The sequence below is a fragment of the Schistosoma haematobium genome, chromosome 4 (genome assembly GCF_000699445.3).
Source record: "Schistosoma haematobium chromosome 4, whole genome shotgun sequence".
Taxonomy (NCBI): domain Eukaryota; kingdom Metazoa; phylum Platyhelminthes; class Trematoda; order Strigeidida; family Schistosomatidae; genus Schistosoma; species Schistosoma haematobium.
The window spans coordinates 24380471-24398321 of NC_067199.1; the positions used below are offsets into that span (position 1 = coordinate 24380471).

Sequence of the window (17851 nt, forward strand, 5' to 3'; positions counted from 1 at the left end):
TATATATTAATGTATAGAAATCAGAATTTTTCATTTAATGTAACTTAGCTTAATTCATTTCTTCATAGTAAACAAATAATTATTATTGAACTACTTTAAAGTAGTGAAATATTAGAAACTTCAATATCTACTCATTGTAATATGAAAAAGTATATCACTAGTTTTATTGTTTAATCTATAATTTACAAAATTCGGCCTAATTTTTTTTGCTTACAATAATCACCTAGAGAAAAGAAAACATTTGGTATTATATATCATAGTTATTCAACCAAAAGTATTTTCTAAAAACAAAAATTATCATCGTTTTGTATTGGTTATGAATTATTTATTCAATTTCATTATAATAACTGTGAAAGTCAAACACTTTATTAAATAATGTCCAAAAATTTATTTTATTTTTACTTCACCGCCCCCCCCCAACTATACTTTACAACCGATGACAATGTCTCATTTATAGACCAATTAATGATAATATTGAATGAAATCCTAATTTTTCTGATTTGATTAAAAAAAGTGTTTTACTATGGATATTTTAGTTAATCGAATTGGGTTTACAAGACAAAAGGATATCATCAACTTAATCTTTGCAGATACATAAAATTATTCGCAATTTAACAGTGATTTATTCATTTATTTATTTGAACACATAGATATGGGTAAAAGGAGGCACCAAATACATATGCGCCAAACAAATCTCATTTCAACAGTTGAGATCATGAGTCAATTGAAGCTAGATCACCATGGAAAACCTGGAAGCACTGGATGGCCGTTTCGTCTTATTGTGGGACTCTTCAGCAGTGCGCACCCACGACTCGCCTCGCGGGATTCGAGCCCAGGACCTATCAGTCTCGTCCCAGTCGCTTAGCCAACTAAGCCACTGAGCCGCACTGATGAGGAGTCCTACAATAGGACGAAATGGTCGTCCAGTGCTTCTAGGTTTTTCATGGTGGTCTAGCTTCAATTGACTCATTATCTCAAGTGTTGAAATTACTACAATCTCCACAAAACCCCTTCTGATACAAATCTCATTTCATTTGATTTGTGTGAGGGCTGTGATACTGCCCGGGTGCCCAGACCGAAACAGGTGGTTTTCTTAGGGGGCCACACTCAGAGCCTTCGACCTGTAGGTCTGATCCACAAGGCAGTGGAGCAACGTTAGGAGATGCAGTCCAATGGTAGCTGGTGAACAACGATTGGTTCATACTCCGTTTGTTTCCTTAGGATCCTGGAACCAATGTGCACCATTGGTTTAAGTTCAGGGTTTTCCAACTCTCCTAGGTGGACTCTCCATGTCCACCAACCTGGTTAAAGCGCCGGACATTCGCTTTTCGTCCTCTCAATTTCGTAAACAACACCCCCGCAGCGAGAAGGCAGTGAGTAGGACTTCCTGGCAGAGGCTATATACGTGAGGCCATGTGAGAGCATTGAGAGAGGGAGGGCGAACTCTTCCCACTCTCGGCCGTACCAGGGCATATGGGGGCTAACAGTGACTGAATAAGTAGTTATATGTATTTCAAAGACATTAGGAATATAACGATGGAAGTCTTAACCCCATGTACGCTAACTTGTATCACTTATGCATGCACGATCATTGAATAAATGTATCTATAATATTTACCCTTAAACATTTCATATGCAATTTTAAATATTATTTAAAAGGTGAGGTTGTAGTGGCTGGCCCCATATAGTTTATTATAGCTTGCGAACAAGCCAGTTTATCCATTCTTCTCAAGCTACATTTTGACCTTGTTACTTATTTGCTTATCAACCTTGACTGTTTTTATATGAGCGTATGTGCGTGTGCACTTTTTATCTCATCACTCATCACCTGTCGCTTATCTTTGTATGACTATAAATATTGATTCATGCTTAATTAAATGGAGTTGGCTCATTTGCCTTCTCAACTGCGCGTCATTTTGCTTCTCTTCACTTCATTCCTTTGATTGTCTATCCAGATCAATGAGTGTACAAAATATAGGTATTCAAAAATCCATTCTCGTTATTAATTAACACAGCATACTGCGCGGCAGTTCGTTATGATTTAATTTACGGCTGCGAAACGTGGCCATTAAGAGTAGAAGATATTCGTAAGCTACTAGTATTTGACTACAGATGCCTTAGAAATATTGCTCGCATTCGCTGAAATCGGCGGGTAAGTAATAGTGAGGTTAGACGCAGGGTATTAGGGAATGATGGCAAATCAGTTGATGAGGTTGTGAATCTTCATCGACTGAGATGGTTGGGCCATGTGTTGCGCATGCCTGAGCACCAATTACCACGATGCTCGATGCTAACCGGTGTTCGGGATGGTTGGAAGAAAGTTAGGGGCGGCTAAACCAAAACGTGGCATCAGTGCTTGAAGTCACTAACTTGTAGTCTGAGCCATGTTAGTAGATGCGGACTACTTGTTTGGGGTCCGCGTGACTATCGTAACCAATGGTTGGAGACTCTTGGTGACATGGCTCAGAATGGATCACAATGGCGTAAGTGTATACACTCTTTGTCTTCCCTTAAACTATGATACTAAAGTCACTTCATGTCTTTCTATCTACGAATTAATTCTTCCTTCCTATACTATGTCCTCATATGCAATCTTTCTTTTATATGTTACCATCACTGAATTAACTACTTCTATGAATTCGGTGTTCATCTTGTGCTAATGAGGTATGACAACTTGAACCGATGTGCCTGGTTCTACGTTGTAACTGACTGACCGACTGATTCACTAACACGGATTAAGTCGACGATTATATACAAGGATAGCCAGGATGTACATTTTGATAACAATCATTCATACGATCTAATTGGAGACAGATATCGGGTCATTAAAAGATACTTGACTAAACCTTTTTTCTTACCCAATTTCGACAAAAAATTTTTCCAATATATGTTAATGCAATTTAAGACAATGAATTTTAACAGTGGAATAAGACTGAACAAAGTCTTGTATTTATGTATAAAGCTACAGTATGGGTCTTGTATACCAAGGCGCCATTATAACAACTTAGCTATGAGTATAAAAATAGATTTCATAAAATATTTTATATCAGCAGTTAATATTTTCTATGCATAAATCCACCAGTTTGGTCAATGTACGGAAGAAATTTCTGCCTTTTTGTAACTATATAATCGAAAATTTTGGAAAAAACATATATAACATCTTAGTAGCCATTTACATGCTCATATGCTTGAAATGTGTTCATCTCAAGCCTTTTTTTAATCTCTTATGTTATGTCACCGTATAAAACGCATTAAATGGCTTTGATTACTTAAAATTGATACAAATTTGTTTTGTGTAATTGATTCATAAGACATTCAGGATGAATCTTAATATTGTGATCTGGTAATTCCATTTCTCTCTTACCGAATAAAAGTGTAAATCTATTTGTTGGTTATGTCACAATTAAATAACCAGAAACCATATAAATTTATTTTAATATGCAATACGATAGAGAAAAGTAAATCTAAATGTGTAATTAGAATAGTGCTCCATCTATATGTCACTGTTAATGATATTATTGAGAAGAATGAAAAGCAGGAAGATAATATGATATACAGCCAACTTATCTCACATCCCTAGTGTATAGAATTGGTGATTGTGGATTCAATGTAAAGCTTATTTTTGAATTTTAGATATCTATATTGTTTGTAAGATATTATTTTCATTACTTTAAACTATCTATAAAATGTTTAAAAACTACATGAATTTACTGATATTTAAATAAAAGATGTTTTGTAAGTGAATACAAACTGAAACGTTAATAATAAGAATTAAAGATGTTATTCAACGTATCACTTTCTATGTATTTGTTTAAGTTTTTATGAATATTAGTCGATTACAAGTTAACTTACTTTTACGTTGTTCAGTGAAAATAGTTTGTACAAAAATATAATGCAATATAATGATAATTGTCTCTATTATCTTGTGAACTTTTAAACTTTAAAACGGTTAGGCACACTATTGATTAACCAAAAAGATTTCATGATATTAAAAAATCGATTTATTTAAAAAAAAAGCTAATCAGAACGATATAATTTGTCAATCAGTTTTTGTAGTAAGCATCGGAAATATTGTTTTTAGTGATAATGAAAGCTTTAAAGTTAAGTCATTCAGCTAAATGAACCTATCATTGACAGAAAATAGCATTACAAGAAGTAAAATGGGAAAAAAAAACAAATTATGTGTAAAGTTTCTACTTTTTAAATCAAATGAACTGGTTAGAAAATCTTTCAATAATAATACAAGGTAAAATGTACTTTTATGTTCAGAGTATGTCACTGCGAACAGTATTTACTAATCAGAATGAACAAAGTTAAAATAAACAATTTCCCTCTATTTTCTTTTTTTGTACGGTTGACCTTAATATGGTTGGAATTATTCTTAAAATGAATAGTCAGAATGCTTAAGCAAATTCACATTTATCCATTTGAATAAAAGTTTAATTTAAATTTGAAAATGTAAATTTCTTATAAGAGAAAAGCTTATACGGTTTATTTTGTTAAAACGAAAATGCTCATCCATAATCCCACCCGATGAGATTCGAACCCAGGACCTATCAGTTTCGCGTGCGAACGCTTAACCTCTATTTGTTCCATCATTTTTATTCCCTCGTTTAACTAATGATCAAGCCAAATTAATATCAATATCTGAGTACAGACATATTTAGAAATAAGAGTATTAGATCGCTTTGATACAGAGCATTTTTATATCAAGGAAGTGAAACTAAACATTTTACAACATATCTGATTCACAGAGATACCTTACGGTCTATACGTTTTTCAATTCAATTATTTTTACTTCAAAACATTATTTGGTGTTAATCTCACCTTGTTATTTTTTCATTTGTTTTAGATTGATCCATGGATTGGGTTGAGTATTGATTCATGTTATTAATAAAAGGTTCCACAATAGGACGAAACGGCCGTCCAGTGCTTTCAGGTTTTCAGTGGTGGCCTAACATCAATCGGTTCATATATATATATATATATATATATATATATATATATATATATATATATATATATACCAAAAATTTAGTTAACATGACTACGAATAAATAGTCAACGATGAAAAGAAATCCAAAAAAGCCATTTAGCTTTCAGTAGTGATTGTTGCATTGTATTTTGAACATCATGAACAAATAATCAGATAATAAATTAAGGTCAAATAAATCATTTGAAATAAGAAGGGAGAAATTAGGACATTATAGAAAAAAAGTAGCATATATAAATCGATTTTTATCAGTTTTAACATTTCCGATTAATTGTAGAACAAATACTGTTCACTGTGATGATTGTGTTTCATCGAATGCTTAATTCTGGTGTCAAGTATACTGATATTTAATAATATAACTTGAAGGTAATTAACCATATCGTTTCTCACTCATTTTCACGTTACTGTTACCTACGAATGAATCCAAAGATGGAGGCTGTTTACATAAATTCAACACAATGTCAGTATTTGAAACTTTATATATTGTCAGCAAATAGTAGAATACATACTTGTGGTTATGACTGGTGGCCACGCATCCTAGTATAACTTCTGAAGAGTTATTATTGGTCAATTAAGGGATTGATCATAATGATAGTCAACTGATGTATACATACCACATATTATTGGGATTGATTATTCATTATGTCTTAAGTTCTATCTACTAAATATAAGCTTATATGAATGATGCTGATTAATCATTCGTCATTTGTTGCTTTACTGATAACGGTAATAACTAATGCATCGATTGTTACTTTTCCCATTATTTAGCTACAATGAAAATGATATTTATGAGAGGTAATGGTAATGTATTTGTTGTAAATAAATATACGATTTACTCGTTCGTAAAACCTATATATATATATATATATATATATATATATATATATATATATATATATGAAACACTAAATTGAGATTTATTTGGCTGAAAATGGTATGCAAATATGAGATAATATATGCCCTAGATTTGATGCCGCACAGATTCTTATATAAGGACGACTGTAGAGACTGCAATTGAGAGAAAACCGCAGTCACATTTTTCAGCCTTTTCAATAATTTCACAATTGTTTTACGTTTTTAATGAAAATAATTTTTGGATAAGACTGTATCTTTACGAAACTTCGAACAGAAGCGTATTTTCCTAACACAAACATATAGTGGGAACAAGGTGTTTTCTTACACGAAAAAAAAACTTAGAAAACGTGACAGAAAATCTGACAGCGTTACTTGCAATAAAAACAGAACACATAATGGACTTTGGCTAAAATAAAGTCCCTCAAAATGGTTTTTGTTCTCGAAAAGAAAGATTAACAACTGATAGTTTACATAGGTAAATAAACCAAAAGAATTCGAATCGATGTGATGGAATATAACTGACTATACAAATGCAACTATTTATCAATAAGTTAGCATAAATTTAACACACTACTCCCTTTTCATTTCAGGTTTGATGGAGAGCAGAGACATACATTAAATCAGTACATCCGTTATCATGTTTAGATACGACTCTGACAACCAGTTCGTTTAACATAGCTATTAAAACATAATCTTAGTTATTTTCTTACAGTGCATCTTCTGACAAGTTTGACCGGTGACTGTCAATCAGATAAATAAATTTGCGCCCATATCATAGGCTAAGTACAACGATTTTACACAAAAAATCTCCATAGACACATAAGCTTCTGTACTAACTATACTTCGAGAATATTTTACATGAAATAACTAATGTTCATATTTTAAAAATCATCTTTCAACATTTTATCTTGAAAGCTGTCGTTGTTTGATCCCTATTTTAAACCTAATAATTCTGAGATTTGGTCATTTTCCCAAAGAAGCTCAAAGCAAGCTGTCCAGCTAAACTGTGGAGTTAATTTTGTTTTCAATCTCTGGCATTTTTACAAATATGCAAGTTACTTTTTAATATGTTTATTTTCGATCAGCTGATTTATGTACACCTACACTAGAATTGATATATTTGTCAGATTAAAAAAAGGAAATGAAGGATTGTTTGATAATCTACACATAATAAGAAAGAGGAAAATCATCTTTTTAAGTTAATTTACATCACACAAAATAACAAGTTTTATTTATCTGGTTTTAATGATGACGAATATGATGAAAGTGGTTATACAACTGACGGTGCCAAGGATACTGATTTTGGTTCCGTTGTTGATTTCACTTGTAACTGAGTCAATATTTCAATAAGATTATGATTGAAAATCTCCGAACCATTACCTTTAATATCACCTTTTTCGACAAGTTCAAGAATTATTTTCCAGTTATCACGATTTTTCTCTATAGTATCTAAAATACTTGAGCATTGTGGATATAAATTGTTCAGTACCCTGTGGTTATGGAAAAAAAATGGTACAAAGAGTGAAATTTTTTATTACAATATTCATCCTGTTACAAAATTTAATTTATTCTGTCGAAATTTCGCAACATTTACTCAAACATTATTTTTAAGATCCTGTTTATCATAGCTGGAATTGTCTTTTTGCATTTTCCAAGCTTCAGATTATGATCGCATATTTCCTGTACAGTAAACGATTAGATTAATATAAAATCTAGACATCGTAAAACAAGTCAGTGGAAATTAATACCCTTAAATTGTACGTTTTTTTGTTTGAACCTGGATTAAATCTATCTATGCTACTGAAGCTATCAATATGATCAAAATGACATAGATTAATTGGATGGATATGAGAAAAATACCTAGAGAACAGAATATCACTCTCATGTAAGACAGGTGAAATGATAGGAGTCAACAACATATATGAACATATTTTGAAAGTTATATGTTATTTGTCTCAAGTGTTCTGAATATTTCAATAAAAAGTAAAGTGCAAATGTATCCTAGAGTAACTTGATATACTTTTTAAATATGTAATCATTAATCGTTTAATAACAATCGTATACCATGTGTTTTCAGAAAGTACGCACATGAAGGTACTAAGGTTGATGGCTACAAACATAGCGAAATACATGACGGATTACATCGTGCAAAAAATCTGTATCAAATTTGGCCAATTCGATACTTGTGATCACTCTTTATTTGCATACCAAGAAATGAAATTCACATGATGCTGACCGATTCCTGTTGGACTATGAAAATGAGCTTTCATATTATCTCCGAGTTTCTGGTCACATCAAACCAGGTCCCGATATGGAGACGAAGAATCATTTAAAGAGTCCTAAGATTCCAGAAAATTCTAGTGGTGACAACATTGTAAATTTTCACCAAGAAATAATGGTCGGAAAATTAAAATCATAATCAAAATGGTATTTGGAGCACATACATGACAAAGGCAACACTCGTTATGTAATAGACTATATCGCTAAAAAACTAGTTAAACGTACTTGTATAGTGGTGTAATTATATAATCCAAGAAAGAGATTTGTAAATGTGGCACACATGCTCGTTCCCTATCCATACTATCAACTGGATTATGTCCTAATGATTTTTCCATATCACCTTGTTGGAAAAATTCTTCATAAATTAATTTCGCAACATAAACTGTATTGTTCCAAGATTTGGTTTGATCACTCAAGTCAGCTGAAGTCATTAAGAGGCATAAAAGAAGGTAATGATCCTCTGATTTCGTCCCATCATACCCTCTATGAGATAGTTCTTCCAATTTTGGCATTATACGAAGATGATGTGACAAATCAGTTGCTAGGATTATGTCACGAATATGATCTAACAACTGACCATAATCCTGTAGATTAAAGTTCAGGGAAAAATACGATGCCATAATGTTGGAAAGTTTTTCGACAAAAAAAAGTAATAAAAAGTTTCAAAAATTATTTCCCGAACAAATATAGACAGAAGTATCTTTGGCATTTGATTAGCAATGGGATCGAAGAATTGTATTTCTTCCTGCATGGAATTTATCAAGTGGATATACCTGCATCTTAGTGCTGATTTCTACACTGAGATTTGTATTCAGCACCTTTCACTTCAAACGTCCGATTCACTATAGACTGAATTACTCGGTCTATATTGCCATTAAATTGTTTAACGGTATAAAGTCATAAGGTCTTGCAATTTTAAACTGTTAATATTCAAGAATGCAAACGCTCAGTCACTTTAATCACACATACCTCTTGAGCTGGTTGCTTCGATATAATGTTACCAAAAGTGTAGGTATATTTGATGTTTACTCAAATTTGTAACTTAATTCCAAGTCTAAATAGTCCTCTCAGGAAGTACATTCGCAACCGAGACTGATCAGTAATATTCCTCAATATAAATAGTTCACAAACCCTCAATTAATACAGATTTAATTTCAGAATTTGTTCCCTGGTTAATTATTAATCCGTTAGTTGAAAAACGTACTCACTGAAACCTAGGCACAAATATGTACATATAATTAAGTTCCATATACTAATATAATAAATTCATCAAATAAAATATTGTCTATTTGTTATCTTAATTTTAGGTATGACAGAATTGAAAATTCGAGAAAAACTTATCAAATATATTATAATCCGTTTGACAGAACATCCAGAAATTCCATTCATCTTCTGTCTAACCTCATGAATAATCTGTTAGTATTGTACAACTTACACAGTTTCTTATGTTGTTTTACCATCAATTATATGCTACATTTATAGTGTAGAATTAAGTTTAATTAGTAAATTATTCTAACCAATATGGAGTATTTCAGTAAACAGGTATCTCTCATCATTTTTTTTACTCCGAATTGTTTTCATTTTCTTCCTCACTTCGATGGTTAGATTTTAAGTAGACTTTCTTCAATAGTATATGTTAAACACTTTATGTTATGATGTAAATATCAGTAGTCTAATACACATGAATATTTCTAGTCTTATATATTTCAACAAAGTTTAGCTAGAAGTAAGTAAAATGACTTAAAATAATTAATGGGATTAAAAAGTAAAGGATATCGACTACTTCCAATTTAAACAATTTCATTAAAAGGTATTTTCATATTTTTAACTATAGAATGGCTGAATTTATACTTAATAATAGAAAATAAAATGAACATTAGGTTTCGGTGTTTTACTGTTTATTTAAGTATAAAATAACCAAAATGAAAAGAATAAATGAACGGATTTGATATATATATATATATATATATATATATATATATATATATACAATTACACAATGAGGAAACCTGAAACTTATACTTTAACGACTGAAAAAAAGTAGTTTCGATATTTGATTTTAAATGTGTTTTTTTCACGTTAGCTACAAAACTTTTAACTGATAAATATATTTCACGCTTTAACAACTGTTTCTAAGTGAGAAAAAAAACTATCCTAGAGGCTAAGGATTTTAATATTTTATAATGAATTTTCCATAGAAACAAAATGTACTTAAAAGGGTGTATATGACATTTGAGAAAGTAATTTAATATTTCGCTATTTAGTTAAGTGTATGAAAAACGCTTGATAGCAAAAGCTCGTATTTTCAGGCTAAATGTTAAACCAGGATATGATTACTAGTCAAAATAAGTATATACAATACATATATATTGTCATAGAATGCATTATTCTTGCACGAAACCAAAATATTTTACATATGACAATATGGTTGATTACAAAATATTGAAACATCTATTCTAGTGAACAAATCAAACTGAAAGTGTATTATTTAAATTAATAGTAAGACGGAAAACGGTTTATAATCCACTAAGAATTAACTTGATTAAATACTTCAATTTCATGCACTGCTTATTTGACTGTGGTTGAAAATTACTTTAAGATGATGTAATTTCATAATTATTTCAGTAAATAATAAAATGCATATGAGTTTGCTCTAAGATTGAAAAAATAAGAAGTGTGAGAACAAGTTATGAGTTTCATGCGATTGGGCCAGTTTTGATTAAGCTAACAACACATTTTAATAATCACTAGAATTCAATAAAGCAATTCTTGACATAATTATATTCTTAGACAGATTTATTGAGGATTAAGCTAGCGATAATCATAAATTTAATTTATGTTTTAAAGTATTTATACTCCAAATCTTCATACACAATTTTTATGGTTAGTGATATGTTTGTACTTAAAAAGGGTAAATGATCATATAGGTGTGTTATATCTGTACTCAATTCAGTAATAACCGATTTAATATATTCATATCTAGCATAGTCCATCAACTTTCAGTTTTAAGCAAATAACTGTATATTGTTTCTATAAACCACCTGCACGTAATCCGGTAATCGATGGTCCTCCATTGTGTACTCAGGTATAAACAGAATAACAGAATAACTCGTTGTCGGTGGATACCCTAAATTCATCACCGTAGATAACAATTTTATGTGAAAACTTAAGAGATGATTTCATTATTGCTCCAGTATTCAGTTATAAATGTAAAAAATACAATTGATAACATTTTCTGACAGTCAAAGTTAACGAGATTGTGATTAGTTGTACTGAGGAAAAATACGATATTGACTCACTTCTTTTGAAACATTTTCAAAAATATTACATCCCTCTGTGTTTAATACACAAATGGTCTGAGAGAAATGATGCCTTTCTAAAACAGAACCTTCTGAACTGTATAAAGCAGCCAATACAGATTTAGATTGGACCTATAATAAAATAGAAACATAAGAATATCATAGATAGTAACCTAATCAAACATGTTTTAGTACGTTGATAATTATTTGAACTGGATGAACTTATATGACACTATAGAAAGAGACAAAGGGAAAGGACAATAGATAGAGACTTATATCTACACAAAAATAGATCAACAAGATTATTTAAAGTTTTCCACATTGATTAATGGTTCGTTTTTAAATAATTTACATAAATCATTTATGTTCACAATTTGTAAATGGGAAAACAAATTGTTACAACCAAAATGTATAATGCCTTTTTCTTTACAAAAAAAAGTTGCAATAATGTTGAAGCAGAAATTATGACATCTTTGATCATCCAAAGGTTTTACACTAATAAAATGAATTTTTGAAAATAAAATTGAACACAACACGTTATTAATCACAAACCATGTGGATAGGATAAAAAACATGAATAAATTTCACTTCTCTCTGTCTATAGTCGTAAATCGATGGTTCCAAAAAATACCATCAAGTTATAGCTTGTATATAAGAAAACAAAATTATCCGATCACTCCAGAACTCAACGAAATACCATTAACATAAGTTTCAACGGCAAAATCTTTAAACATACAATTTTGTCACCAACGTAATCTTCGTTAGTCTTTACCTTAATGTCCATTGATATTTATGTACTTATATATGAGAAATATATGTATCAATCAGGGCAGTTTGTGACTCAATGATTATATTGAATTAATAGAATTACCCATTAAGTTTCCTCTTGCCATAGAAAGGTTAAGTTTATTACAAATTCTCTTCTGTGAACAAAGAATTAGTTTGTTAGCTTGAATTCCTTTTCATTATACTACTCAATATTGTGCTGAGTATGTTTTTTACAATAATAAAATGTTTCCTAAATAATTTACAAATGTGCTCAACTGAAATTTAATTAATTCTCGTAACTAAAGTGTTGTGTTTTACAAATAAATGAAAGTTAATTTGGTTAAACAATGTTACTTTAAATAAACACTGTTTACCATAGTAAACACTTATATAACCCACTTGAACATCATACAATCACTACACTATTTTCTAACTACTCAACTTTATCGGAAACAATTTAGCACTCGGTATAAAATGCTTTCAATAATTATTCATTCATCAATGTACTTTGAAGATGCTTACGATGAAACTGACAGTTTTTATTCTAAATTTATTTACGGATGACTATAAAATATGATAAAAAATGTAGCTAAAAATGTATTTGTCTAATTACATATTCACTTCTTCAGTAAGCTAATCAGGGTACCAAAATGTCACAGAAATAACTGAATAATATTCATAAAGAGGATTCAGCGAGGAAAATTCTCTTTTCGACAAAATCATTTACTTCAACTGTACATTCGTATTTATAGTTATATGGAAAATATATGTCAGTAGAAGGATAGAAAAGATTGGATGATAAACTGATTCGAGACTCTTATTATCAAATGAGGTTACGCAATAATCAAGAGGTAAGAAAAGAATATAAGGATTGAAAATGATTTACGGGTCAGATAATTGTTCAATTGACAGATATGAAGAAAAATGACAAACATAAAAGTCATAATCACCAGGAAATTTTGATGGAGTTTTGTCCTCTGAGTTGGATGGTTTGGTTGTGGAGCTTTCATCGTTCTTCTGAACGACATCATCATCACAAAACTCAGGTAGGGCAATTCACCAACTCAAGCCCGAACTTCTCGTGCAAAAACGATTCGTCCAATCTCTCATCCTTCCTTGGCCCTAATATCCTTCAGTATTACGTTCCGGCTTTTTTCTCATTTTTATTCATATTATTATTATTGGTTTTTTAAATTAGTGTTACGTCACTGTAGACTCTAATCAGTTGTTATTATTATTACTACCCTTAAACAAGTTTTCTTGATTATTATTCAGTTTTTGTTATTCTGACCTTTATGTTTGTCATTTTTCTTCATATCTGTCAATTGGACAATTATCTGACCCGTAAATCATTTTCAATCCTTATATTCTTTTCTTACCTCTTGATTATTGCGTAACCTCATTTGATAATAAGAGTCTCGAATCAGTTTATCATCCAATCTTTTCTATCCTTCTACTGACATATATTTTCCATATAATTATAAATACGAATGTACAGTTGAAGTAAATGATTTTGTCGAAAAGAGAATTTTCCCCGCTGAATTCTTATTTTTATTCAGTAATGCAATGGGTTATTTTAATTATCTGAATAATATACATTCATATTTTTCCTTCTACATTTGTTTTATGTAATTAATATTTAATTAAGATTGTTTGATATACAGCTGAAAAATTGGTTTGAATAAGTATAGATTTCAAAGAGTTTTAGAAGAAATGCGTCTGAAATTATATTCAGTCAGCAACTTCAATGTAAATCATGTCAGCTATGTAGAGGATTTAAGTAATTATTTGGTTTAATTGAGATTATTATAATTAATTTATCAGTATGACATTCTACTCACTAATAAGGGAAAGTGATCACCGACAGAAATATCGTTCATAGATTTTTGAGCTCCATTTATTTTACAAATGTTTGTCAAAAGTTTGAGATCGGTAGCAAATAAACAAAACACAATCGTTAGGAGATTTATAAGCTGATAAGAAATAAACTAATTTTAAGTATTATTGTATTCATAAATTCAGTATCAAAAACAAATTGATTATCTTGATTTTTCTGATAGGAACAATAATCATTTTTAGTTTCAATCTAAAAAGAAAGACAATAATTAAACGCACTTAATTACCTGAAAACTGTTGTTCGTTCCACGATGATCAATATCATGACATAATGATGCTACAAATAATGCCAATATTTCAATATCATCCAATTGATTATTAGCTAATGGTAAATTTTTAATACAGACATAAACAAAATGTGCAACAGAAAACGCATGCATCCAATTATGATAAGCTGGAGTACGGTAACCACGACGAACCATCAGAATGAATTGAGCCAGTGTTCTCCGTGAAATACGCCAACGATTAATTAAATTCAAATTATGAAACATGCTTAATGTACACTACGAATAATTAGGAAAACAAAACACAATAAATTTTATGTTTCTCAGTTAATCTATCCTCTAGTAAACGAAAATGTTTTTAGCAATACTTCTATAAGCTTGTAATAGTCAGGATTAAATGAATCAATAAAGAGACTAGCTAACTGAATAAGCATTCGATTTATTTATTACACTCATCTGATGTTAAATAAAAACAAGTACAGATGATATACAAATGATTCAATTTATTTTTGCTTGAAACTTTAAAGCTTATTCGTAGATGCATTTTATGCGAAGAATTTTATTAAAATCTTGTACATAAAAAATGTTAATCAAATGAAAACATTGGGGCACAGTTTCACGGGCTTATTGTTTTCTCTTGAACGTATTAATGATTCCAATTTAAGAACTATGTTTATAGATCCATCTGAATAACTTCAATAGTTTAACAAAGCAAATACATCGTAATACGATAAAAAAAATAATCACATCTGTTGAATGTTATTTGTAAACCTGATGAATCTAATTTGATTAAAATTGCTTATTGTAATTTTACGATAAGAAATAAAGCTGAGATGAACTGTTAACGAACAGATGTTTTAATAACGCGGTTTGGTGTTAAACTGTGGTGACAAAATTAATAATAATAAGTTGGTAAGGAAGTTTCCTTGATGCCTATCTGAGAAACCGTCAAGTTAGTGAGTTTAATCGAAAGTGTTTGTCAAAGAAACTAAGGACGTTTGTTGAATTAAGTGGTTTGAAACAAAGTGTAAAGTTACCAAAAATTCACTATTACACTGAGTAAACAACAAATAATATTTGAATGAAATGAAAACACAAAATTCTCTACTTTAAAGTAAACAGTTAACATAAACACTAAAACACTGGGATATAGTTTCATACTAAGACTCAGATAAGCAAACTATCTGAGAAGATTTTTTGAAATTACTGGAAGGTTAATTCAAGAGTTTAGTTTGATGCTTGAACTTTTATGTAAAACGTAATTCACAATATCTCTAACGGAGAACAACAAACAACATGATCATGTTTAGCAAGTTCAGTGTCCATGCTGAAACAGGTACATAATTGATGGAAATCTTAAATATTTTTTATTGCTTTTGTACATTTATACACCACTGTAAATCACTTTCGATTTTTCAACAGTGATAATCTCTACACAAATTAAGGTTTTGTTTACTCAGCCCACTTAAGTTGAGAAGAATACGATTATAAGTATCTTAGAGTTTCAAATAACACCTAGGTACATTGTGTAAATAAATTGTTAAATGCATCATAAATATATAAACAGACATTTGATACTTATGTTTTTTTTTCAATTCATCCCATCAATTATATCTGTACAAACTGACTTTAAATTATATCAGAATATTTAGAATATGAAATTTACCTCTTCTAGCAATCTGATTTTAATTGTGTATATTAGTAATAAAAAAGGATTAAATAAATATCACTGAGTGGAATGTTCTTCAAAATGTGTGTACTTGAAATATTTTGCTTCGATTGAAAGAACAACTTGAAATAAAGTTTGTCTCAATGTTTTTTTCGTGATTTCTAATTTTTAACGAATCATTTATATTTTATGGTTGAATTCACGAGTCAATTGAAGCTGGACCACCATGGAAAACCTGGAAGCACTGGACGGCCGTTTCATACTAGTATGAGACTCCTCAGCAGTGCGCATCCATGATCTTGGCCTGAGAGATTCGGACCCGGGACTTATAGGTCTCGCGCGCGAACGCTTAACCTCTAGACCACTGAGCCGGGATCCAACGGTGTTAATATCTAACTCCAACCAATCCACTTTTAGGTTCTCCATGGCGATCTAGCTCCAATTGACTCATTAATTCAACTATCAAATTACTAAGATCTCCACAAAACTCCTTCTGATAATAATCATTTATATTTTTGATAATTTTTCAGTCGAATTTTACGAGGTTAGCAATACTCGCAACAAGTATATGATGAAAGATTGAAGATATATAATTTGTCAACTTTTATTCCGATCAAAATCATTATAATTATAGGGTTGTAAATAGACTTGAAAACCAAATTATTTATAAGTATCTTCATCATAATTTACTAATATATTAGATTTGACTTGATTGCCATTAATAAATGAACGGAACAAATAAAACTAATATTCAAATTCAATCTGTATATCACAGAATTCAGACAGTACGTTTTGTCCCCTTTTGGAAATGTTCGGCATGATGTACTTAGACCATTGTGTGAACATTTATACTATGATTCTAGTATAGTACTAAATTATTCAATGGAGACCGGCTTATTCATCAGGTTTAGTGAAGAATGTAGTATAGTCTGATCATCTTGTAGCTTAAGGCAATATTACGGAATTTACTCGAGTCATATGGATCATATGAAGTTCTTGATATCGTCAGTAGAAAAATAACAACAATGAATTTTGATTAAAACATAATTGGAATGAATTGTAATAAATGGGGTGGAAGTATTCAAGGGTAAATTCTAATTACTTTTACAAATGATATCTAAGCAGAAACCTATATATTAAGGGTTTTTAATTTTTCATAGATGATTTAATGAAATAACGAATATATCATTATGTGCATTTCACAGTTTTTAAGTCAAAACAAAATCAGTAAAACACTGAATCGTTAGATAATAATTAATAATCAAGATAACAATAGTTTCACTTTGAGCTATTAGCAAACTCTAATTCTATAGTATTTTATAATGCAAAGTTACATGTTTAAAAGATATAATACTCTCTTATGGTTGCTCAAAAGTTATGTTAGGGTAACTTTAATGTTCTTTCTCAGGTTTATCGTTGCTTCTAATTCAGCTTATACGAATATGTGACCCAAATGATAGGTATCTATTCAAGACAGTAAATACACTTTCACCTTGAAAATTCATATTTCTACAGTAGAGATTATTTTTTTTATATCACATCTTGCATTTTTGTTATTAAGCGAATGTGCAATAAATTGTAACATAAGATTTATACATGCTATACGGAATTATATTTTTATAATGAAACGTTTTTTTATTTCCGATTAACCTCATTTGAGAACTTATGACTATTCACACTGTATAGTAAAAGCATTCAAAATAAACGGTAGTCCATATGGTAGAATACTGAACGAATCCATGTGTCACAAAATATGACGGCCATATCATTTACTTAGGATCCGGACTGTATATGATATGACATCATCTGTAAATTAGAGTAATGAGTTATAAAATTGGATATATTTAAGTACATGAGTAAACTCCAA

General features: G+C 30.3%; 1 protein-coding gene across 1 annotated transcript in view; it reads right to left on the reverse strand.

The window, feature by feature from the left end:
• Positions 1 to 5914: 5914 nt before the first annotated feature.
• Positions 5915 to 17851, reverse strand: part of PDE2A_2 (cGMP-dependent 3',5'-cyclic phosphodiesterase) — a 62924-nt gene continuing 50987 nt past the window's right edge. The window contains exons 22-25 of the mRNA XM_051216033.1: positions 14319 to 14594; positions 11428 to 11559; positions 8354 to 8712; positions 5915 to 7338 (exon numbers count right to left, since the gene is read on the reverse strand). Coding sequence (XP_051066585.1) covers positions 7119 to 7338; positions 8354 to 8712; positions 11428 to 11559; positions 14319 to 14594 — 987 coding nt within the window. The 3' untranslated portion in view covers positions 5915 to 7118. The remainder of the gene's footprint in view (positions 7339 to 8353; positions 8713 to 11427; positions 11560 to 14318; positions 14595 to 17851) is intronic.